Below are 26,602 nucleotides of genomic sequence, written 5' to 3'. Positions count from 1 at the left end.
GTTTTGTGCCAAAAGAAATTCAATTACATCTCTCTGCATGGAAAACACCTTCATTACGGATGCCATTTTGAAGGCTGTGTGTAGCGCCGACACCTGTTGGAACTTGATGAAACTGTAGAGGCATAAGTGGGAACATTTCACACTGTCTCACAACAAGTTCTGCATTTTTTATACCAGAGATATCTCAGAAAAAAAATGTTTTGCATTATTTATTGAATGCCTTCCATATACCTGACAAGATTTGCAGTCAGGTTATAGACAGTCTAGCAAATGGAAATGAGTATATTGTTCTTAACATAACCATTGTCTGAAGCAAAAGTAGCTTCTGACCTGACCCATGGTAGTCTACTGTTTGATACATGTAAATGACTTGTCAGAAAAAGTCTAGCTCCATGAAGCTGTTCCAAGCATATACAGCTGTGGTTGCAGAAGTGGCATTGTTAGTAAACTCTTATGAAATATGGAGAGATTTGAAGATAAGCAGCACCTTGTACAAAGATTAACATTTAACCTCCACTGTAGATAAATGGTGATATGTAGTGTATAAATAGACGAAAAGACTGTTACTGGAATAAGTATCTGCTGTTGTGTAATTTGAGATAAACTGACATAAATCTAGCCATGCTGAAGGCAGATTCAGACACCTTTTTTTAATTGGAACCATCACATGAAAATGTAATTCATTTATGAAAGACCTGAATAAGGCACTGGTATAGATGTAGGTTTTATGCCCCTCATATAACAATAAATGAAACCTCCACAGAAATGGTATATGTCAAATGCAATGGTTGTGACATCTTTACACTTCTGTGAATGCAAGAGGAAAGAGTAGAAGAAGAGAAATATATGAGTGTTCAGGAATGGTAAGGCATCCAAAACACTGATACAAAGGTGCAGCTGCAAGACAAATGCAAATTAGGAAGCTGGTAGCATATGCAATTAATGTGTGATGTTTGAGATAATTCATCTACTTAATCAGGAAATAGGAGTGACACATTAGAACTGTAGAGAATTGAGAAAGTGATGTCACAGAGAGAGAAAGGAAATAAATAAATAAATAAATAAAAATTAAATAATCATTTATGTTGGAACGTACGCAGTGAAATAAGTAATTCTGAATATGGGAAATGCAAGAATAAGCTAAGCTGTACTTCAATATCCATAATTACATGGAACACCGCATTACAGTACGCCGTTAAGATAATGCCACAGAGTATACAAAGCACAGTCATATAGGTCTATCACAGTCCTTGTAGTACACTTTACCACACACACATTCACATATGAAATATACTGTTCATGTATCCAAAACAATGTTATTGAGAACTATTTTGTAGTTCCCAAGGTGGTCTTCTGTACTGGTCAGTATGTATTGAGTTTCAGGGCCATTAGAAATTATCGGAACACTTTTATTCATTTGATGATGAGCACCCTTATATGTCGAGTATATTTAATCTCAATACAGTTTTAGAAACTGAAATTTGTTCGGCATTAAAACAAAATGTTGTTAAATTACATTTTCATCAAGTTCAGTTTTGCTTTAAATATTTGTATGTGAAATAATACTGGACATAAAAGTAGATTCATACAACCTAACAATAATTGAAAATTTTAATACTCAGTAATTTTGTTTTTCCTCATAGCATGTTCACCAACATTAATCAATTGTTTTGATAATTGTGACATTGTTATGTTTTTGGAGACAGTAGGTATGGTTGTATCAGCAGGTGCATTCCAGTCATGTGCAACACACATTTATGCTCTGTTTTGACAATTTGGGGAAACACAGATTGTGTTCTAGTTGTACAATACTTTTGAACATTTATTTTCAGCAGGGTCTAAGCTTGTACTACAGATACATAATTAGAATATATTACTGTGACTACATAAAGTTTTATGACATAGCTGGAAAGTGCAGCTTGTGGCAAATTGATATGGTTGCATTTTATCAGATTGCTAGTCCATCCTTGGCCCCTGAGGACGTCGCCCTGCCCCCTATAACCACTCCAACATATGCAATAGAGTTCCAGAAAGCCATACAGGAATCCTCTCAAGGCAGGGAGGTACTGACAGTGCAGGTAGGCAAAGACCAATGGTTTGGTTGGCTTTTGGTGAAAATGTAAATTGGCTATGGGTTATCCACTTTTTCCTGTAAAATGTGTGATGGTTATTTCAGTAGCGTGGATGGTATTCAACATCTTATTTCTTTCACTGCATAAACTGTTCACTCCCCCACAGTATTTTGTAAATATTCCTGACCTGTCACTACATGTGTGTTGTGTTACCTGCATTCCACTAATTGTTTTATGCAGATGTTTTCCTGTAGTTTTTTGTGATACATGTTGTTTTAGGGTATTTGGTGAAGGTTTGATCATATTTACTGTTATGTACATTTTAGTTTTGTGCTTTTCTTCTTCCCGCCTTTTGAGGAAAGGAAAAAAAATGGCACTTATTCTCACCTTCCTACAAGAGAACCAGTTTCACCCTTATCCTGTCATTTTGTAAAATATTAAAGTGATTGTATATCTTCATAATTCTATCCTTTTGATGTGGCAGTTTTATTTTTGATTTGCTTGTATTTTTAAAGGAAAAAAAAAACAAAAATATATAGTGCATGATCCTTCACTTTAAATATTTGAAAACTGCTGGATTTGATAAAATATCAGCAATATGGCACATATTCCTTCACTTTTATTTAGTTGTCACAAAAGGGATAAAACCCTCATTTTAGTACTTTAGTTCATGTTGTGTATGACACTTCAGAATTAATATTATTCGTTTCCCTTGTGTCAATAATCTGTTAGCATTACGTATTGTGCTTCTTATATTCCAACATTTTGCCTTTATTATTACACGTAACATTTTCATAAGAATGAGTGTCCAAAATGTGTGAATTGGGGATATTTTTTCTGTTCTGTTTGTGCCTAGAGAGAGGCAAGAAAAAACATTAACTGTGAGTGTACAGGGGGGAACATTATGTCTTATTTTATTGAAAATCAAGAAATGATTTTTTTTATCTACCAGTGCTGATTTGTTGCCTAGAGAATTCAGTTTATATGCTCACATTGTACTTTATCTTAATTATGTAGAATTCATGCAATATATCAAATTATGAATATTTGTCACCTTACAGCTGTATAAACCAGAAGGGAGCAGTCTTGGATTCAGTGTTGTTGGTCTCCGAAGTGAGGAGAAAGGTGAACTTGGAATCTTTGTGCAGGAAATACAACCAACGGGCATTGCAGGCCGGTAAGTATACAAAAAGCTCATTTTTTCCTTTGATTTGTTTCATTGTGGGATGACTAGTAATCTTTGACTCCCTGATACAGAAACTGACAATGGTGATGTGAGTATTGAAATATTCTGCTTAGAAGTAGTTTCAACACAATTCCTCCTATTTATAATTGCATAGTATAAAAAATGATGGGCATAGTGGTAAGTGTACTTCGTTTTATTTTAGACATAATCACAGTACTTGGTTGTTAGGAATCATATTAGCTGATTGTTTGTAAGATAAAAAAGAAGTATGTAATGTGTTAATTACTTTTCTCCATGTACTAAACATTATATTTCCCCAAATCAGTGTCATGTGACTGCTGGATTAAAAAGCAACAGAAGTTAATAAATGGAAAATAGATCAGTATCTTGATGGTTACTAGGACCTGTTAGATTTTACAATGTAGATTTAAAAGAACTTGTAAGTCACCCTATCAAGAGGGTGTATTATGTAATTGGGAAAACACATTGGTTGTTCCCATTTTCAAAACGAGTTAGAGGATGAAAGCCCTGAAGTACTGATGTAGTCACAATGAGACATAACTTGTGCTTGTGTATGCAGTTTACATATAGACCAAACAGATACAAACAGAAAGAGAGAGAAACATGCGTCCAGTCTGTCAATTATTGCCTGTCATCAAGCGAGAAAATATAACTATTTTCTCAAAAGTGTTTCAGGCGTAAAAATAAGATAAGATCTTTTGTTCCTAATTTGCAGAATAACAGGTAAATAAATATTCCTGGAAACAGTTAGCCGCACTGCACAGTGCATACTTCTGTAACAAGAATTTTTAATACTTTAATTGATGAAATAGGAAGCATTTTAAATTTGGTGTGACAGAAAGATTATTTTATATATGTGTATAGCTAAAATATGAAGTAAAGAGGCACTAGAAAGAAGAAGTAGACAAAAGAAGATTTTAGCAGAGAAAAGCAAATGAAAGGTAAGTGGGAAATGAACTAAGCCAACTAAGAGCAGACAGCTTGGCTCTTGAAGGAGATATACTGATAACTCATAAACCAGCCAGCCCCTGACTTTGTAAATGGGATATACAGAGTGCTCAGCAACAGTCTGAAAAGCTTGTAAGGGTGTTGCACGATAATTTGGCTGAGAAGATTATTAAGAAAAAAATTCAGCACCTTGTGTCACTTCCATGTTAATTAGAATGGAAGTTAGCCAGTATGGCCATTGCACACACAAATTCAAATGACGTGCCAGAGATAGTGTCACCAAATATGTTCTTCATTTGGTTTCCTAAAACCAAACAAGGGAGTGATACAAAAATTGGACTTGGGACAGTAGTAAGGATCAAACTCCAGTCAAGGGCTGAGAAATGTCATATGCTATCATCTGTGCTGTGAGAACAACTGACAAAATGTATCTATCTGGCGGGGCATCTGCAAGTGCGTGATTGGCTAACTTCAGTGCTAATTAACTGGGAAATAGAATAACATATCAAAATTTTTTTCATAACAGCTACTTACCAGCACAACCTACCCTGCAACACTCCAACATGCTGTTTGGATTGTTTATGACCACCCTGTTTATAGCCAGCCAAAAGAACCACCAAGGAAGTCCGTGGTTGCATCAGAGCACAATCTGCTGCTAAGTAAAACAAGTGATAAGAAATAACCAGTGTGAGATTCCAGAATCACAGCCAGGTGTATTGGAACATGATGTCAGTGAATAGTTGCCAGCAAATAAAATATGGCCCAACGTGATTGTGCTTTTGTGGGCAATGAGCTACATTAGCTATGCAATGACAGCAGTTCCATGTATTTGACAGTCTTTCTATGTGTCTCGAAGTTGTCAGCACAGCATGTGGCAGCTACAATCTCTAGCAATTGAATTTGCTGTAAAAGACAGAGCTACAACAGAAGCAGTTGATGGAAAAGCACCAAGGACAGACAAAGATTAGACACTCAAGATGAAAAGATTAGTAGAACTTTAGGATGATATTAATCCAGTCAAAGGAATGATCAAAACAGCAAATGAAAATATTGTATGTGTAGATAGCTCGTGGTCTTGCGGTAGCATTCTCGTTTCCAGCGCGCGTGGTCCCGGGTTCGATTCCCAGCGGGGTTAGGGATAATCCCAGCCTTGAGATGACTGGGTGTTGTTGTGTCGTCTTCATCATCATCATTCATCCCCATTATGGTCGGAGGAAGGCAATGGCAAACCACCTCAGCCAGTATGTTGCCTAGTAGGCGGTGTGGGTCTTACACATCGTCCCCTATGCTTAGCGGAGTATGGGACATCATCATCATCAGATTGCGGACAGTCCTGAGGACTTCATCGATTGCAGAGGTAGTAGGAAGTGGTGACCTATAAGTAACTGGAGAACTTTCAGTAAAATAGCGCACACACATTACGTACTATCTCCTAGGTAATGGGGTGGAGATAATGAAGGGGAAGGTGGTGAAATGTAAATGTAACTCTCAAATGCCAGGAGAAATCGTCTAGAAAAAAAATAGTTTGGCGTAAGACACTACTAGTATCTCTAGGAATGCTGGCATGCATGACGAGGTGACATGGGGAAATATGTGGAAACAACCAGTATTAGTAGTGAATCCATAGTGTTTTGGCATTGCAGGCAGCACTAGGTTCATATTATTTTTCATTACATTTTCCAAGGATGCAGATTACAATTGGCTAATGCATTTATTTTTGAAGTGTATTATTTGATTATTGAAATCTGTACAACCTTCTGGGTGTGTGTTGGGACAGGCAGACATTGACGTGTGGTACTTACAAACTGGTATCCATTGTTCAATTTGTTACCCATTTCTACTTTCCCTACATGCTAATAGAGTAACATTTTTAAGTAATATGTCAAAACATTAACAAAACAGGATTGTTACTATTTGGAATATACTGAGTCGAATTATGAGACTGAAGAAGAAGATAGAAAACAATTAAAAACTTTAGTCAAGGCTATAGGTTAATCTTTCTGATCAGCTGTCAGGATACGTCCAATATTATCAGAATACACCCAACATTACCATTTTCTGCTATAGTTCCGATGTCAGACATGTTTCCATTGTTGTGCTTTCCTTGTGTCCAATTGTTAGAATTCATTAGGCACAGGGCAGCACTTAGGACGAAGTCTGACAACTCAGAGCATGTTGCATTTGCAAATTTATTGTATGATAATGGCCAGTAGGAAACATATAAGTGATGATGATATTGCCAGGTGACTTCTCAAAGGCATTGAGAATGAAGGAGAATTCAGTGATGAAAGTGACTGGGAAGATACTTCGGTCGTGTGCAGTGATAGAAGTTTTAGTGAACCAGAGTTTACGGATGGAGTAGACTGTGATAAAGAAACCCAAACTATAGCAAATATGATTATCAGGAAAGTTTATTCTGATGGCAACTGTGATCTCATGAAGTTCCGTTTTCCTGTCACACAACAATGTTTCACCAGACCTCATCGTGTTAAATGAAAATCGAAATTTGAATATTTCCAACTCTTCTTCACTGACAATCTTACTAGTGAAAAGTGTAGCAAATATGAGTATCTGGAAAGTTTATTGTGATATCAGCTGTGGTCTCATGGAGTTTCCTTTTTCTGTCATGCAACAGTGTTTCACCAGACCTCATGGTGTTAACGAAAATCAAAATTTGAATATTTACAACTCTTCTTCACTGACAATCTTGTTAGTGAAATTATGAGTGCTACAAATATGTACGCTAAATAAAAGATACAGAAAGTCACTCAGTGTGGCACTCATGGAGGGATGTTTTGTTAGAAGAATTGAAGGTCTTTTTTTGTGTAATATTGAATATGGCTTTGAATTTGAAGCCAAAATTAGTTGATTATTTTTACAGAATACTGGCTAGAACAAATTCCATTTTTTGAGGATGTTTTATCTTGCCTCCATTTTTTTTCCCAAATCTATTGGATGCTGCATGAAGTTCCACCTGTCACAGCTCAGGGGTGTCAGTTTATAAGAGGGAGCAAGGTGAAGAATGCATACATTGACAGTAAATGGAAACAAAACTGTATGTAACAAAAAAGAAATGTGGCTATTGATGAGAGCACAGTAGGATTCAAAGGAAGTATTTAGTTCAAGTAGTACAATCCAAAGAAGCGTACAAAGTGAGGTTTATGAGTTTTCTGTCAGGAAGAAAATGGTTATGTTTTTTTTATACATTCCATACTATGGAATCACAACTACAGAAGGTGTAATTTATCCTGATTTACCATTTTGGTTCATTTGGTGCAGCAGCTGCTAACTTCTGTAGGTGGTTCAGGCTATCAGTTTTTATACTGACTGGTGCTACACCAGCTCTCAACTTATTTTGGAACTGCACAAATTGAAATTTCATATAATAGGTACAATTATACCTTCTGGGAAGCATTTCCTGTGCATTTTGAAGAAGGAAAAACTTGCTGAATATAAGTAATGCGCCTATCAAAGTGAGTTGAATATTATGTCTTTCATTCCATGACAAGAGGTTTGTGACTATGTTGAGTACATTCTTTGATCCTCAGACCCAGTTGATCAATGGTTATGGGAAGAAGGAACCTGTGCAATTTCTGAAACCCACTGTTATTTTGGAATACACATAGCTTATGGCAAGAGGGCACAGGTCTGATCAGTGCTGTGATTGCTGTGGTTTTACGAGGCAGTCATACAAGTGGTGTAAAAAATTATTCTTCTGGCTGATTGAAGTTGCTGTAGTGAACAGTTACATTCTTTACTCAATAGACAAAAGTGTACATGAAAAATAACTGCAGACATATCTTTTCTACAGAAGAAATCTAATCAGACAGCTAGTTGGCCAGGTGATAAATACAAATTCAGAGAAAAGAGAATGACCATCATTGTCTGACAACACAGAGGAGAGGCTGAATGGGAAGAACTGTTTTATAATGTACAATGAAAGAAAAAGAATCAACAAAAGACTGCATGGTTTGCAGCAAACACAAGGAGCAAGGAGGAAAAAAAGAAACAATTTTCTACTGTGAAACATGCAGGAGGAATCCTGGACTTCCCTCAGGAGAATGTTTTAAGAAGTAATATATAGAAAAAATTATAAACAATCATAAACAAACGCCACTGTTGTTTCAAAAACTAGTGTAAAAAATAATAAAGTTTTCAAGTGACTTCACATTGTATTTTATTTATTTTTGTTTTTAAACATTAGTGTAATAACCCGTAGTGCTTTACATCCTTACCTTCTTAAAATAAATAAGAATTGGAAAGAATGAAGTGAGCACAAAAAAGGACAGGAAAGGTTTAAGATAATGGCACTGCAAGCATTTCTTTTATGCACTAAGAGTATTGGAAACTAATGATGAAGCGTATTTTTCTGCCACCAAAGTGCCATTCATCTGGATGACTCATTTGGAGCAAACCAACTGAGAAAATTAGGAATATTCCTCTTTATTTTAAAATGGCATGTGTTACCACATGTGGCTGAGATGTTTAGTGAGCTTTGTTGTCTTTGAATGGCCATAAATAAGATCTTTGAGTACAATGGAAGAACTGCAATACTGTAAATGGGAAATGTTTTTTCCATACTGCAGGAGCACTGGATCGTCTATCATTCACTTAGTTGTCTATGGAAGACACACTCCAATATATTGCCTGTTTAATTCCTTTCAGGCGAGGTAAGGAAGGGAAATAGGGTTTAATGTCCTGTTGATGATGAAATCAGTGACAGAGCAGAAGTTTAATTAAGGAAGGATGGGAGAGGAAATGGGCTGTGCCATTTCAGAGGTACTATCCCAGAATTTGGCTTAAGCAGTTTAGGGAAATAATGGGAAACCTAAATCTGACCTCCATCACTACACCACCTCACTTAGTCGGTTCCAGATAGATTAAGGCTTTATGGGTTAGAATTAATAATGAAGTAAAAAATTATTGATGAGCAACTTTGTTTCTTCTTCCTGAAAAGAAAGGTGCCCTGTGAAGAATTTTGAGGTCATATGATATACAATACCTTATGTCACCATGTAATTGAGGGTCATAATCCTCTTAACAAAACCTTCCACAATGATGATATGTTCAAGTGAGAGTCAGACCTCGCCAGGATCTGCCCTTTGATCAGTTTCTGTCTGGGAATTGAGTGCTCATGTTAATGTCAGCAAATGGTTAGAGATGTGTATGCTACCAACTGGACTGGAGGAGTTGGGCGAATTGGGAAAAACCATGAAAGAGTCAGGTTGCTGCTTCCTTGTCAGTCGTCATACAAGTACAGTAGTATCACCAGTCGATACACAGCAAGGGAATCTGTGTTCAGGATAACAACACTTTGACTGTCATAATTTTATCAGTAAGCTGTCAAAGTATTTGTAATAACGTTCCTGGATTTACTTACTTCCAGGAAAGTTCTCGTGCTCAAATTATTCTTGGGACTGAGAGCTGGCTGAAACCTGAAGTGGAAAGCTCTAAAATACTTTGCGAGTTGTGGAATGTGTCTTGGAAAGACAGATTAGAAGCCACAGGAGGGAGAGTGTTCATTACAGTTAACAAAAATATTGCTTCTAATGAGGTTTAAGTTGAGTGTGACAGAGTAGTTATCTGGTCGGTATAACAGGTGTAGGTGAAACCAAGTTAATTGTTAGATGTTTTTACCAGCCACCAGATTCTGCTGTGACAGTTCTAGAGTCATTCAAAGGAAGTCTACGGTCAATAGTGTGTAAATACTCAGATCATGCAATACTAGTAGGAGGCGACCTTAACCTACCACGTATAAACTGTGATGTCTATGGATTTAATGTGGGGTGTACACACAGACAGCCATGCAAAATACTTTTGAACACATTTTCTGAAAACCGTCTTAGACAGTGAATTAGCATCACTTAGTTCCAGTAAGATGGATGTAGAGGAGTTATGGGCAAAGTTGAAGCAGATTGTAAATCATGGTCTGGAGAGTTATGTGTCTAGTAATGGAGTAAAGGATGGAAGAGACCCGCCATGGTTTCATAATGAAATTCAGAGGATGCTGAGGAAGCAGAGGCTGTTGCACTCTAGGTTCAAAAGGGAACGCACAAATGATGACAAGCGAAGGTTAGTATAGATTCTGGTCTCGTGTAAAATCGCTAAGCGGGTCAATGGCTTTGATTCAGTCTTTTGTTGGCCAGTCTGGTGTGGCAATTGAAGATAGCAAAATGAAAGCTGAAGTTTTAAATTTCATGTTCAAGAAATTGTTCACACAGTAAAATTGTACAAACATACCATCATTTGACCATCAGAAAAACTCCTGTTGGCTGACATAGTAACAAGCATACCTGGTGTAGAGAAACAATTGTAAGATTTGACAGCAAATAAATCACCCAGTTTGATTTTACAAAGAGTACTCAATGGCATTGTCCCCTTATTTACCTTAATAATCACAAATCTCTCACTCACCACCAAGTCCCAAGCAAATGGAAAAAGTGGCAGGTGACTCCTGTATATAAGAAGAGTAAAAGAAAAGACCCACAAATTACAGACCAATACCCCTAACTTCTGTGTGCTGCAGAATCCTTGCACTTATTCTCAGTTCGAATATAATAAACCTTCTTGTGGCTGAGAAGCTTAGAAGGCATCACTCATGCAAAACTCAGCTTGGCCTTTTCTCACGCGATATACTGTGAACTATGGATGAAGGGCAACAGGCAGATTCCATATTTCTGAAAGCATTTGACACAACACCAGACTGCAGGGTGTTAACGAAAGTATGAGCATATGGAATAAGTTCACAGATATGTGAGTGGCTCAAAGACATCTCAAGTAAAAGAACCCACTATGCTGTTCTTGATGGTGACTGTTCACCAGAGACAAGGGTATTGTCAGGAGTGCCTCAGGAAAGCGTGATTGGAGCATTGTTGTTCTCTTATACATAAATGATTTGGTGGACAGGGATTCGTGGCAAACGTATCTGCTCCAGTGATGAATCCCTCAACAATTACACCAATAACCTGACCAGTGCTTTCCTCTCCCGCAACTATCCTGCAGACCTTGTCCACAAACAGATCTCCCGAGCAATACATTCCTCCCCGTCCAACAACAATGTTCCTACCCCCAGACCACACAGAAGCATCCCCCTTGTCACCCAATATTATCCTGGCCTCAAATACATCAACAAATTACTCCACCAGGGATATGACTTTCTCAAGTCAACCCCTGAAATGAGATCATCCCTTGACAAAATTCTCCCCACACGACCCAGAGTTTCCTTTCGTCGCCCCCCTAACCTCCGTAACATCCTTGTTAAACCCTACAATATTCCCAGACTACCTTCTCTACCCAGCGGTTCCTACCCCTGTAACCGACCCCGCTGCAAAACCTGCCCCATTCATCCCCCCACAACCACCTACTCCAGCCCCACTACTGGTAAAACATACACAATTCAAGGCAGGGCCACGTGTGAAACTACACACGTCATTTATCAGCTGACATGCCTGCACTGCACAGCCTTTTACATCGGTATGACAATAGCTAAACTGGCTGAGCGCATGAACGGACACAGATGATATGTCCGCCTAGGAGATGTCCAATACCCAGTAGCGGAGCATGCCCTCCAGCATAATTGTAGGGACCTAGGAACCTGCTACACCGTATGTGCCATTTGGCTTCTCCCACCCAACACCAGTCCCTCTGAACTGCGGAGATGGGAACTTGCACTCCAACACATCCTTTCATCCCGCCATCCCCCTGGACTGAACCTACGTTAAACAACCTCACTCCCATTTACTCTTCAGTCTTCTCCTCTTTCCCTTTCCTCTTAGCCATTCACGCATCTTTTCATCCTACATAGTTGTGTTTATCTTTATACTGTATACCTCTTTACTTCTGTATGCATCCTCTTTGGTTTGAAGCTGGCACAGTACTTACTGAGAATATCTTTGGCTTCCCTCTGACAACCATGCCTCCATCCTTGCTACCCTCCCTGTTTTCCTTTCCCTGTTGCTTCATGACCTGGGTTATGAGTAACTGAATCCACTTTCCCTTCTTCCCTTTCTTTCGCCTCTCTCCTCCCTGATGAAGGAACATTTGTTCCGAAAGCTAGGAATGTAAATTTTCGGTTCTGTTTTTTGTGTATCTATCGGCTGTACTGAGCTGAGGTAAGTACTGGCCAGCCCCTCTATCTCTTTGTTAGTATTTGTTTCACATCTTTATATGAGATTTTCCATTAATAATTAAGTTAATTCAGATGAGTGGGAGGGTTGAACCAAGTGTCCTGCTTGACACAGTTAAGTCGTCAAAATACGAAGGTAAGTCAATAATTATCCACAATTTAGTTATATGTTTGTTTATTTTGGTAGTACTGTTGTTTTACATTGATGACGCATGCTTTGTTTATTTGTTGTTATCTCTTTGCAATTTTCAAGCTGCTAAGTTAGTTTCATTATCACTGCCATGCTGTTAATCATGGCTGCTCTGCTGTCTATTTGCAGCAAAGAAGAGCAACGTTCAGTGATCGTATTTTTGGTCAGAAGGTGTATCAGGAGCCAAAATTCATCAAAGACTTTCGCTACAGTACCGGAACAGTATTTTGCCACAGAGGAGTGCCTACGAATGGATTGAAAAATTCTGAATGGTCGCACAAGTGTTACTCATGATGAAGGAGCCAGACGACTGTTTACCACCACAAATGAAGAAACCATTGAGTGTTCGCTCAGAGAGACAGTTAAATATTGAAGAAGTGGCACATTGTCTGCAAATTAGTCACGGTTCTGCCTACGAAATCATCCACAACAGACTTGGGTTTCATAAAGTTTGTGGAAGATGAGTTCCAAAACAACCCGCACAGTTGCATAAACAAACGCACTTGGACATCTGCAAAAAAACATTTGGATTGCTATGGTAACGAAGAGGACAACTTCTTAGACAGGATCATTACTGGTGACTAAACATGGATTCGTCATTACGAGCCAGAGAGTAAACGGCAGAGTATGGAATGGAATGATCCAAATTCGCCGTGCAAGAAAAAGTTCAAGACCCAACCATCCACAGGAAAACTGATGCTTACAGTTTTTTGGAACACACAAGGTCCAGTACTGGAACATTATGGGGAAAGGGGCACAACAATAAACAGTGTACGTTACAGTGGGATGCGTACTGCCAGGCTAAAGCCTGCAATTCGAAGCAAACGCCGAGGATTGCTGTCAAAAGGTGGTGTGTTGTTGCACAACAATGCCCATCCGCATACTGCTGCCCACACTGCTGAAACGCTTCAGAAACTCAAATTTGAAGTATTGGATCATCCTCCATATAGTCCCGATCTTGCCCCCTTCTGACTATCACTTGTTTGGTCCACTCAAACAGCATTAAGGGGCCGTCGATTTGCCTCGGACGAAGCAGTGAAAGAAGCGGTGCATTCCTGGCTCACAGCTCAACCGAGAACCTTCTTTTATGAGGGCATCAGGAAGCTTGTACAATGATGGACCAAGTGCGTTGAAACGCAAGGAGACTATGTCGAAAAATGATGTTCTTGTACGTTTCCTATTTGATTACAATAAAATTTTATAACTACTTTGCGGATAATAATTGACTTACCCTCGTATCTGGACGTAATGTCGCAAAGCGATATGAGATGGAACGTGCATATGAGAACTGTGGTAGGGAATGCAAATGGTTGACTTCAGTTTATTTGGAGAATTTTAGGAAAGAGTGGTTCACCTGTAAAGGGGGCCGCATATAGGACGCGTGTTTGGGATCCATACAAGCTCGGATTGAAGGAAGACATCGAAGCAGTTCAGAGGTGGGCTGCTAGATCTGTTACTGGTAGATGATATGGAGATAATTCAGGGACCCAAACGGAAAACCCTGGAGGGAAGGCTACGTTCTTTTCGAGAAACCCTATTCAGAAAATTTAGAGAACCGATATTTGAAGCTGACTGCCGAACGATTCTATTGCCGCCAACATACATTGCACGTAAGGATCACGAGGATAAGATACGAGAAATTAGGGCACATACGGGGACATATAGACAGTCGATTCCCTCGCACGATTTGCGAGTGGAACAGGAAAAGAAATGACTAGCAGTGGCACCTGGTACCATCCGCCACGCACCGTACGGTGGCTTGCGGAACATCTGTGTAGATGTAGATGTACTGTGAGGTTGTGTTTGTCCATTCTTTCGGCAGCGCGATCTGCTCAGTCACGTGCCCGACCTTCGAATCGGGGGCGCCTCCATCGCTCAGCGCTGCTTGTTAGCGTGCGCGGCGCACTTCAGGTAGCTCTCTAATTAACGTGGCGCGCTCGCCGCAGCACGGGAGATAACCCGCGACATCCCTCTAGTGTAGAGTCTAGCCGCTGCTCGCGGGCGGGCAGCTCCCTGCCACTCCGCCAGCTTCTCTGTCCCTTCCCCTCCGACCCCCTTCCGTCCTCCTCTTTTCTTCGCCTTCTCACTCGTTCCATCCCAACTGCCTAGGATGTAGCACTAAGCAGCATGCTGGCGGCGAAAAGCGCCGAGTACACTTGCCGCTGTACTGCTTGACTGCTACCGCATGTCCGTCGCCGCTCGGGGAAGAAAAATATTACACAGGGAGAGGCAACGAAAGACAACGTGATCAACAAGGCGTTTATGGCTAAAGAGCTTTACTGACTGTTTTAGTTTCCTATAGACCTATAGTTTGTTCACGACGTCTTGACCGAGTTTTCGGAGTTATGCAGGGAGCGAAGGAAGCCTTCTGAAGCCCAGAGGGAGATTGTAACCATCACAGAATGTTCTAGTGTCACCTCTGTTAAAGGATTAATATTTCTATCGAGAAGTCACAGGATGCGGGACTGCGATGACGTCCATAAGTCTGTGTGCGATAACCCTATCATTTCCATTATTTCGTAACATCTACGGTAGAACATTTTTCCCTACACACAGGTATTAAAAAACCACACAGTGTTATTGCACGTTGCGAATGAAGTCGCTTCGGTCGACTCATCGTGAGTTAGTGTGTAATCGGGGTTGATAGTTCGAGGGTCATTCGGAAAGTAGAGAACGTTTTGTTTGAACACGTGACCGTCTTACCAACGCCGCCGCCCAAGTACTGATCTTGGTACTTATCTGCTTGATTTTGGCGGCTGCTGCGATCTAATTCGGCTACTTATTGCTTAGCTGTGCGACTTTAAAATCTGTAACAAAATTGACGATTCCGCCAAAGTGTTATCCGACTTTTAAACGCGCAAAAAGTCCGATCCATTGCAATTTATTGGCAGATACTGAGGGTTCGATAACGTGATGCTCGAAGGGTCAGTTCGGGTGGTGCATTATGTTTAATGGCGGACGGAAGAATTTTCATGTCGAAGATCGCTGGGGCCGGACTCAAAGCAAGGATTGAAACAAAAACCCAAGAAAACAGTCATTTCTCAATAAGTGGACTCTCATTCTCTCCAGACATTATAAGAATTGTGTTGTACGAAATTGTTATTGCAGATCTGGCCCATAAAAAAGTGTATGCCAGGTGGGTTCCTCGAATTTTGTGAGGAACACAAAACCAAAGGAATGATAGCAAAACTAAACGAATGGTAGCTGCATTGACATTTTTCTGTCGCTGTCAAAAGGATGCTGATGAATTTTTGAATCACATTGCCACTGGTGATGGGACTTGGATATCACATTTCACACCAGAAACAAAGCGCCAATCAGTGGAATGGCATCAGACGCAAGCTCCAACGAAACCGAGAAAAGCAAAACAAATTTTGAGCACCAGTAAGATTACGGCTACGGTGTTGTGGGAGCGTAAGGGTGTTCTGGTCATCGACTACAGTCCTAGAGGTGAGGCCTTAAATACAGCTGCATACTGTCAGACGCTTCAACGACTTCGCCTCGCTATTAAAAACAAATGATGCGGAGAGGTAACCAGTAGAATACCCTCCTTCAAGCTAGTGCACGTTCGCACATAGGACTTGCTTCAGTGGTTTCAGTGGGAAATGTTTCAGCATCCGCTATACAGTCCGGATATAGCCCCCAAGTGATTTCTCTTATTCCCCGAATTGAAGATATTTTGAGTGGACAACGCAACAGAGGTAATGATGAACAGAAGCCATTACCCAGTGATTCAACAACTTGGCGTTAACTAGCTTGGGTATCAAATTGTAAAATAGTTTCGTTTAATTACATCAAATAAAAATTTCTGTAGAAAAAAAGTTCTTGGCCTTCCGAATGACCCTCATGTATGCACAGCTGACCTGGAAGCATTGACAATGCGATGCGTGTTTTCCTTAGTCACCACTAGTGATGGGGAGCTCGTGAATGAGTCGTTCCAATGAACGCTTCACTCCAGTGAAGTGTGAACTAACCACTCAATTTCAATGAACTGGTACTTCAAACTCTTCACAGATAGCACACTCCACACTTTTTTCCAGTTCACTCACTCTCTTCCCCTCTCCCTCTCCCACTACATCGACGCTATGTCACTCATCCTCCCTTCACTACAGTCCTCCCTCTGCTGCCTGTCAACGAATCGCGCGGTGTTTGTGGGGAACGATAGGTTTATGAGCGGTTGTGGTTGTGAGGGGCAAGGGGAAGGCAGCGTCAGCTGCTTCCTGCAGTGCTGACGTCATTACACGTGACTCTTTGTGCAGTTAAACTTGGCGTCTACGGGTAGCCAACCGTTGGCAGCGCTTGCAGACAAATGAATATTAAAGATACAAACAAAGAGGCTGGCTGTGTGAACACGCACAGCCAACATGAAAATAAAAGGTTTGTTGTTGTTGTGGTCTTCAGTCCTGAGACTGGTTTGATGCAGCTCTCCATGCTACTCTATCCTGTGCAAGCTTCTTCATCTCCCAGTACCTACTGCAACCTACATCCTTCTGAATCTGCTTAGTGTATTCATCTCTTGGTCTCCCTCTACGATTTTTACCCTCCACGCTGCCCTCCAATGCTAAATTTGTGATCCCTTGATGCCTCAAAACATGTCCTACCAACCGATCCCTTCTTCTAGTCAAGTTGTGCCACAAACTTCTCTTCTCCCCAATCCTATTCAATACTTCCTCATTAGTTACGTGATCTACCCACCTTATCTTCAGCATTCTTCTGTAGCACCACATTTTGAAAGCTTCTATTCTCTTCTTGTCCAAACTATTTATCGTCCATGTTTAACTTCCATACATGGCTACACTCCATACAAATACTTTCAGAAACGACTTCCTGACACTTAAATCTATACTCGATGTTAACAAATTTCTCTTCTTCAGAAACGTTTTCCTTGCCATTGCCAGTCTACATTTTATATCCTCTCTACTTCGACCATCATCAGTTATTTTACTCCCCAAATAGCAAAACTCCTTTACTACTTTAAGTGTCTCATTTCCTAATCTAATCCCCTCAGCATCACCCGACTTAATTCGACTACATTCCATTATCCTCGTTTTGCTATTGTTGATGTTCATCTTATATCCCCCTTTCAAGACCTGTCCATTCCGTTCAACTGCTCTTCCAAGTCCTTTGCTGTCTCTGACAGAATTACAATGTCATCGGCGAACCTCAAAGTTTTTATTTCTTCTCCATGGATTTTAATACCTACTCCGAATTTTTCTTTTGTTTCCTTTACTGCTTGCTCAATATACAGATTGAATAACATCGGGGAGAGGCTACAACCCTGTCTCACTCCTTTCCCAACCACTGCTTCCCTTTCATGTCCCTCGACTCTTATAACTGCCATCTGGTTTCTGCACAAATTGTAAATAGCCTTTCGCTCCCTGTATTTTACCCCTGCCACCTTTAGAATTTGAAAGAGAGTATTCCAGTTAACGTTGTCAAAAGCTTTCTCTAAGTCTACAAATGCTAGAAACGTAGGTTTGCCTTTTCTTAATCTTTCTTCTAAGATAAGTCGTAAGGTTAGTATTGCCTCACGTGTTCCAACATTTCTACGGAATCCAAACTGATCTTCCCCGAGGTCCGCTTCTACCAGTTTTTCCATTCGTCTGTAAAGAATTCGCGTTAGTATTTTGCAGCTGTGACTTATTAAACTAATAGTTCGGTAATTTTCACATCTGTCAACACCTGCTTTCTTTGGGATTGGAATTATTATATTCTTCTTGAAGTCTGTGGATATTTCGCCTGTCTCATACATCTTGCTCACCAGATGGTAGAGTTTTGTCATGACTGGCTCTCCCAAGGCCATCAGTAGTTCTAATGGAATGTTGTCTACTCCCGGGGCCTTGTTTCGACTCAGGTCTTTCAGTGCTCTGTCAAACTCTTCACACAGTATCTTATCTCCCATTTCATCTTCATCTACATCCTCTTCCATTTCCATAATATTGTCCTCAAGTACATCGCCCTTGTATAAACCCTCTATATACTCCTTCCACCTTTCTGCCTTCCCTTCTTTGCTTAGAACTGGGTTGCCATCTGAGCTCTTGATATTCATACAAGTGGTTCTCTTCTCTCCAAAGGTCTCTTTAATTTTCCTGTAGGCAGTATCTATCTTACCCCTAGTGAGACAAGCCTCTATATCCTTACATTTGTCCTCTAGCCATCCCTGCTTAGCCATTTTGCACTTCCTGTCGATCTCATTTTTGAGACGTTTGTATTCCTTTTTGCCTGCTTCATTTACTGCATTTTTATATTTTCTCCTTTCATCAATTAAATTCAATATTTCTTCTGTTACCCAAGGATTTCTATTAGCCCTCGTCTTTTTACCTACTTGATCCTCTGCTGCCTTCACTACTTCATCCCTCAGAGCTACCCATTCTTCTTCTACTGTATTTCTTTCCCCCATTCCTGTCAATTGTTCCCTTATGCTCTCCCTGAAACTCTCTACAACCTCTGGTTTTTTCAGTTGATCCAGGTCCCATCTCCTTAAATTCCCACCTTTTTGCAGTTTCTTCAGTTTCAATCTGCAGTTCATAACCAATAGATTGTGGTCAGAATCCACATCTGCCCCTGGAAATGTCTTACAATTTAAAACCTGGTTCCTAAATCTCTGTCTTACCATTATATAATGTATCTGATACCTTTTAGTATCTCCAGGATTCTTCCAGGTATACACCTTATTTTATGATTCTTGAACCAAGTGTTAGCTATGATTAAGTTATGCTCTGTGCAAAATTCTACAAGGCGGCTTCCTCTTTCATTTCTTCCCCCCAATCCATATTCACCTACTATGTTTCCTTCTCTCCCTTTTCCTACTGACGAATTCTAGTCACCCATGACTATTAAATTTTCGTCTCCCTTCACTACCTGAATAATTTCTTTTATCTCGTCATACGTTTCATCAATTTCTTCATCATCTGCAGAGCTAGTTGGCATATAAACTTGTACTACTGTAGTAGGCATGGGCTTTGTGTTTATCTTGGCCACAATAATGCGTTCACTATGCTGTTTGTAGTAGCTAACCCGCACTCCTATTTTCTTATTCATTATTAAACCTACTCCTGCATTACCCCTATTTGATTTTGTATTTATAACCCGGTAATTACCTGACCAAAAGTCTTGTTCCTCCTGCCACCGAACTTCACTAATTCCCACTATATCTAACTTTAACCTATCCATTTCCCTTTTTAAATTTTCTAACCTTCCTGCCCGATTAAGGGATCTGACATTCCACGCTCCGATCCGTAGAATGCCAGTTTTCTTTCTCCTGATAACGACGTCCTCTTGAGTAGTCCCCGCCCGGAGATCCGAATGGGGGACTATTTTACCTCCGGAATATTTTACCCAAGAGGACGCCATCATCATTTATTCATACAGTGTTAATAACACTGAAAGAGAGATTTTAGTGAAATCGTACCAATGACTACAGGTGACAGTTTACGTTTTGAATCTGGAGGGTTATTATTCTCAACAAAAATAAAATCTGCAGGAAAACTTGTGAATAATTACTTAAAGTAGGTATATAGACTTTGTGACAGTGGTAAACATACTCATTCTATTTTGGATTAAATTTTAAAAGGAACATAAAATTGGACGGCATTTCGTTGGTAGCCCTAGTTTTCAGTCCATGAATGTTTCATTTGGCAGATAAAGACTTTTTTGGGCGCTTCATGAGAAAATGTCGAGCGAGATTAAATTTAATACCTTCTTTATATGTGACAAGCTTCTCTGTTTATCTTTCCTTTGTCCCCTTCGACCATGCTCTATTTAAGTTCACTCAGACGCTCTAAGAGCGTAAAACGTTGCGTGCACTTTACTGCATAGTTCGGCCATCAGTTGGTAAAATTGTGAAGTATTACGAAGCTTTATTGTACCAGCGAGACGAAGCGAGCGTAGCCGCGGCTGAGCGGCGAACTGGGCAACTTCGTCAGGCTTCCGTACTTCATGAATGAACTACTTCATTTGAACGCTTCACGACAAAGAGTGAAATGAATGAAGTAGTTCATGTGAATGAACGAGTTCGACCCACCTCTAGTCACCACTGCACTTGTTTACTGTGACGTCACTGCTTGTTTCCAACAGTGACCAAGTGCAATAATATAGAGGTTGAGTATAAATGTAATATTGTTAAATCGCCGGGGCTGACAGCGGCTGTACAAAAAAATACTCGTGGTCCGAAGTCGACCGAATTCTACCGATTTCAGCCGATCCAGAACTATTAAGGAGAGCTCGTTCAGGGCGTTGTGAACAAACTATACCTCACTTTTTTCGTAACTGTCGTTTACTTCTAAACATTTTTGGTGTTTTTGCAAATAGCTTTTTCAACTCCTCTGCTTAAAAATTCTCCGCCTGGGAATGGAATCACTTGACAACGCCGGTTTCGTCATCTTCAAACCGTTATCCATTGTTACTGTAGGATAATCACGTCTCGTTTTCAGTAGTAATGTGGGAAAAACAAATTATCATCTACGCAGGGGAATGCATTCGGTTGTTCGGCAGTTTTTCTTGACAGGGTCTCCTGAGTTCGTGTTCCTTAACAGTTAACATATACCTTACAGCAGGTCCACAGTCAAGACAAGGATAGGTGGTCTCTTGCCGGGTACCAGGTCACCTCGGGATACGTGGAAGCGACGCAGACGACAAGGCAGCCAAAGAGGCGTGTAGAGATCGTTTTGTAGTTCAGTGTGCCGTCCCCACAGCTCGCTAAAGTCGTACCGTCGGACAGAAGTCATGCGTCTGTGGAAAAACTAATGTTGGGAAGACGTAAACAGAAAACTGCGGTCAGTCAAACCGGTCATGCAGGCAGAGCGATGAAAAAAGTTATGTTCACCAGGAGACGAATAGTGCGGAGCTTTCGGGAAAATGGCGGGGCTGGACTGCGAAATGCACGGGAATTTGTGCGGGCGCTGATAACCGCGTCGTTGAGCGCCCCATAAACCAATCATCATCATCATCATCGCCGCCACCACCAGGAGACGAAAAGGGCACTGTCCATTGACAGTTTCCTGGTCCGGCGGGAGCATCCACCATTATTTGAAGCTTGTAGCATACCGTTTACGGTGCAGTGTGTTTTAACTACGAGGAGATTTTGAAAATTAAGTTACACATTTTTACGGCAGACTTAGACATTATTACAGCCGGCCAAGAAACTTTCATTGAATGCTGCACTGCACTTCAAACTGTCACTATACGGGACACTGTTTTTCAACATAGTCACCAAGTCTCTAAACATCGGTCGGAACGTTCTACCAATCATTCAGTTTCTCGACGACAGAAATCGAATCCATGGCCACGGAACCTTTCGAGAAGTGCTTCGTGAACTTTTCCTCCAGATATTCTTTCAACTTGCCGAAAAGATGGAAATTTCGTGGTGCAACATCTTCCTTCTTCCCTGATCAGCACTACCCACGTTTGTGCGGCCTTGGTCAAATTGTTAGCACCGTATCACTGCGCCTGGACGCGACATTGCATTTGTTCCATATACCATCAGCATTTCGCGGTGAATCTATGTGCAATTTAGACTTTTGCCCACAAGAATCGTACTCTATGGCGTATTTTCCAGTTGCACCATTTCATTCCCTCGCTGTGATGCACTTGTTATGTGCACCGCAACAGAACTGTGTCTGCAGGATACTCGGAAGATGTACTCTCTTCTGACAGTGCGTCACTCATGTTGCGCAGTGGGCTTAGCGTGGAATTGGGTTTTATATGCTTATCTAAGGGCAGCCCTCAGTTTGGCTGGATACATCTCCACCATCCTCGATGATGTCGACAACAGTGTAATACTTTTTAAAATTCAGTCTCTAAAGTGATGAGTGGAGGTCGTCAATGAGCTCTGAGTTGGTAGCTCGACCACGCACTTTACTATTTTTATTAATCGATTTTAAGTGTCATTGTTTTAAAAATGGATGGAAATGGAAATGAGCGTATGGTATCGTTGGCCGGGAGGCTCCTATTCGGGGAAGTTAGGGCGCCCCCAAGTGCAAGTCTTATTTCATTCGACACAACATTGGACGACTTGCCGGTGATGAGGATGAAATGATGATGAGGACAACACAACACCCAGTCCCCGAGCGGAGAAAATCTCCAACCCGGCCGGTATCGAGCCCGGGCCCACTTGCATGGGAGGCGACCAGGTTACCACCCACCTAAGCAGGCGGGTCGAATTTTAATGCGTTACAAGTAACTTCGCCTGTGGGGATGGACACCGTCCTCCTTCCGTGTCGTGTCGTCGTCGTCCCCCCCCCCCCCCCCCCCCCCTACGTTTCTTTACCCACTCCACTCAGAATATGTTAAACGTTAGTTTAGGTTGGGCATATTCTACGGCTTCTATTTGCCACAATAGCGTTGCTGTCAGTATTGCTACAATGTAGCTACAATAGACGGCAATTTTGCGGCATGGCTGGGCAAGATTGCCGATGTTGCAAGTAGTTGCCGACGTATTGTCGAGGGGTTTCCAATACTGCCCACCAGTGGTTGAGAATATTTGTTATTGCAGACCAATACCTATCTCTGTCCTTGTCTGTAAATGCGTACATCTCGCTCGCAACTTTTGTTTCGTACTTCTCTCACCGACAGCGCCACATTCGTTTTGCATTTGATCGAAAGTTTGTGCGCGTACAGCGGCATGTTTTAGTTATGAGTTTATTGTGTACAGCAATTAGAAAGTGTACCAACGAGGGAACTATGAATTTTATGAATGCGAATCATCTTCGATCAGAACTATATGATGTCGAAAGTAATTTATACAGAGATCACACTCTGAAAACTGGTGGCAAGCTGTAGCCGATGAGTTGGGAACGAATGCGAGACCAAACAGTTGCAAAGGAATAGTGGAAGCGCTGGTGGCTCTTTTGTCCACACATCTCGAAACGTACGTGAAGCAGGAGTTGAAAGTGCAAACAGTAGTTTGTCTGGTGGAAAAAAAAGAAAAAATTCTTATCTTATTCAAACTTCCCTTAATGAAATCTTTCAGACCTGCCAAAGCATAACATACTGCTAGTGTCATGAGGTTTATTGATGTGTGTAGAATCGTGAACTTTTTAGAGATACTTTAAACTTATGTACGAATCCCCGTAGCTAAAAAGAACGATTGCCAGTCGGGTTGTAACTGGTATACAAACTTTCCTATTTGTATCGCTTTTAGCAGATCTCGGACCAGTTGCTTGTACGAGATATTCGCAAACGTGTTTCGACATTAAGGTAAAATTCTGGAACGCGTATATACCCAGCATCAGTTCACTAGTTAAATTTTTTGAAGTATTCCTTGTACTTAATAAAGAACGGATCCACTAAGACTGATTCCTCTTAGTCTTTCTAGGTTTATTCCTTGTGTAAAGCAAAAGCAGCAGAGCCGTACTGACTCCACCAGCACGGGTTTGTCATTTTGTGACAATAGCGCGACCCGGAAATGTATTGCCTCAAACATTAACGATATATATTGTGACTACGAAGGCTTTCCCGGCGTAATAATTGATAAAATTCTTCTCGGGTAGACACAATATTTCTGCGGTCCAACTGGCCGCCATCATCAGGTGAGAGCGCTGGTGCACAATCTCGCCGGAACTGTTCCGGCGAGATTGTGCACCAGCGCTCTCACCTGATGATGGCGGCCAGTTGGACCGCAGAAATATTGTGTCTTGAAGACGTCATGATCCGGCTGCATACCCGAGAAGAATTTTATCAACGATATATATTGTTGGCAGTATTAATTTTTATGGCCCATGTAAATTATCTGGACAACCAGTGAGGGCGCTGATGGCAGAGCTGTCGAAATACACTAAAATGATCATGTAGGCGATAGCGGTCCAAAAACGCTCCTCTATTTGACATTCTTTGCTTTTATTTTGGTTGGTGAGCATTTTAGTTATCGACTTTGCATACAGTTTACGATATCGCAGCTTTTCTGTGACAATCGTGTAAATAATGATGCGTGCGATGTTAATGTAAGGGGCGTTCAGTTTCCGGTCGATGGCCATTCAGTCCAGAATTGGTATGCCAATCAGGCAGAATCGCTGAGAGCTTTGAGGCAATCATCCCACCAACTCACCAGTTTGAAGATACGCGTTTGGTGAAAGCATAAAACACCGTGTCGTACTGCATGAAAAAGTCTGTAATTGTCTGCTGCACATTCCCGTCTGACAGGAATCGTCGGCCTTCCAAGGCAATTTTTAAGGGACCGAAGGCGTGATAATCGCATGAGGAGAGATTAGAGTTGTAGCGCGGGTGCTCTACTATTTCCCATTTGAGTTGGCGTTATTATTTCTGCATTGCGACTTAGCTATTGAGGACGTGCGTTAATTATGAAGCAGCAACGCCCCTTGTCACAGTTTTCCCGAACATTCCGCCTTAATTACATGCCGTAATTCTTATTTTTTCATTCTGAGATGGATTTCAGCCGGTGCCTGTCCTTCGGCAGCGAAGAAAAGAATAACAGTAAATTGTTCCTGTTTGGACACATTTGCTAATAACATCGCCATATTTCACGTTTTCACATATCCCGCACGCACGTCGGAAAGACCCGAATACCGCACTAATCCCTTGCCGTCGTGTCGGTGCTTATACGAGGGCGGTTCAGAAAGTAACCTCCGATTGGTCACAGTGCGGGTTGTGGGGGGAGTAGCGACGTCATCTGTGCGTTCACGCACTCAACACGTCAGTCGGCATCAAGCCGTGGTCGAGTGAACGTCGTACCTGTGCTAGTTTAGTTTTTGTGGCAGTTTGAAATGTGTGCTGCAATAGAAAACCCCGCCAAATGTGAAGTGCGTGCTGTCATAAGGTTTTTTACAGCCAAAGGATATTCTGCAGCAGCTATTCATCGTGAGCTTTGTGCCGTGTACGGACCAAGAGTTATGAGTGAAGGAGTTGTCCGTGAATGGGTACATTTATTTAAAAGTGGACGAGAAAACGTTCATGATGAAGAGAGGAGTGGTAGACCATCATTGGTGACTGACGAACTCGTTCAGACAGTTGATGCAAAAGTTCGTGAAAATCGACGTTTCTCAATGTCGGAGTTGTCTACTGGTTTTCCACAGATTTCTAAGACTCTCTTGTACGAGATAGTGACAGCAAGATTGGGTTACCGTAAGTTCTGTGCACGATGGGTGCCCAAAATTCTAACCGACCACCACAAAACTCAAAGAATGGCCTCTGCATTAGACTTTCTGTCACGTTATGAGGACGAAGGAGAACCATTGTTAAACAGAATCGTGACCGGTGACGAAACCTGGATTAAGTACGTGAACCCTGAGACAAAAGAACAATCAAAGATGTGGGCACATTCAAATTCGCCTACCAAACCAAGAAAAGCCTCGCAAGATTTTTCTGCCAGAAAACTGATGGCAACGGTGTTTTGGGATGCCAAAGGGGTGTTGTTGGTTGAATTCATGGAACGCGGTACGACCATTAATCAAGACGTGTACTGTGAAACAATAAAAAAGTTACGACGGGCTATACAGAACAAACGCCGTGGTATGCTGACTTCCGGTATCGTTTTTTTGCACGATAACGCCCGTCCTCACTCTGCTCGCAGAACAACGGCCCTTCTTGAGTCCTTCAAGTGGGACGTTATCAACCATCCACCTTACAGCCCAGACCTGGCGCCAAGTGATTATCACCTCTTCATGCATTTGAAGAAATGGCTCGGGTCACAGCGGTTTGATGACGACGAAGAGCTCAAAGATGCGGTCACAGGCTGGCTCCAGGCACAAGCAGGTGATTTTTATGCAGAACGAATTTCAAAGCTTGTGAAGAGATACGATAAGTGCCTCAATCGCTATGGAGACTATGTAGAAAAATAGTGCAAAGATGTAGTTGTAAGATGTATATATTAAAATATTTTTATTTAACTTGGTGTATTTTTTTAAATCAACCGGAGGTTACTTTCTGAACGGCCCTCGTATATCCGCATTGCAGTCGTGCTATGTTGCATATACACTGCTGCGACGCCCTCAGACGAAAATTTTTTGATCACCACTTATACATTTATCGCTAGTGCACCAATCATCGATCATTCCAGCTTTTGTCCATTTGCGAAATTTCGCTCTTCATCATGCATATTTGTACAG

General features: G+C 41.2%; 1 protein-coding gene across 3 annotated transcripts in view; it reads left to right on the top strand.

Annotated features, from left to right (window-relative positions):
* The window catches only part of LOC126260850 (patj homolog), a 470,272-nt gene that overhangs the window by 28,319 nt on the left and 415,351 nt on the right, over nucleotides 1-26,602 (top strand). For 2 of the 3 annotated variants that reach the window (XM_049958261.1, XM_049958260.1), the window contains exons 4-5: nucleotides 1,953-2,078; nucleotides 3,134-3,249. In XM_049958261.1, coding sequence (XP_049814218.1) covers nucleotides 1,953-2,078; nucleotides 3,134-3,249 — 242 coding nt within the window. The remainder of the gene's footprint in view (nucleotides 1-1,952; nucleotides 2,079-3,133; nucleotides 3,250-26,602) is intronic. The other variant, XM_049958262.1, reaches the window with a different exon arrangement.

This window comes from Schistocerca nitens, chromosome 5 (assembly GCF_023898315.1).
Source record: "Schistocerca nitens isolate TAMUIC-IGC-003100 chromosome 5, iqSchNite1.1, whole genome shotgun sequence".
NCBI lineage: Eukaryota > Metazoa > Arthropoda > Insecta > Orthoptera > Acrididae > Schistocerca > Schistocerca nitens.
The sequence above is the reverse complement of the archived record's forward strand: the minus strand, read 5'-3'. Positions and strand labels throughout refer to the sequence as shown.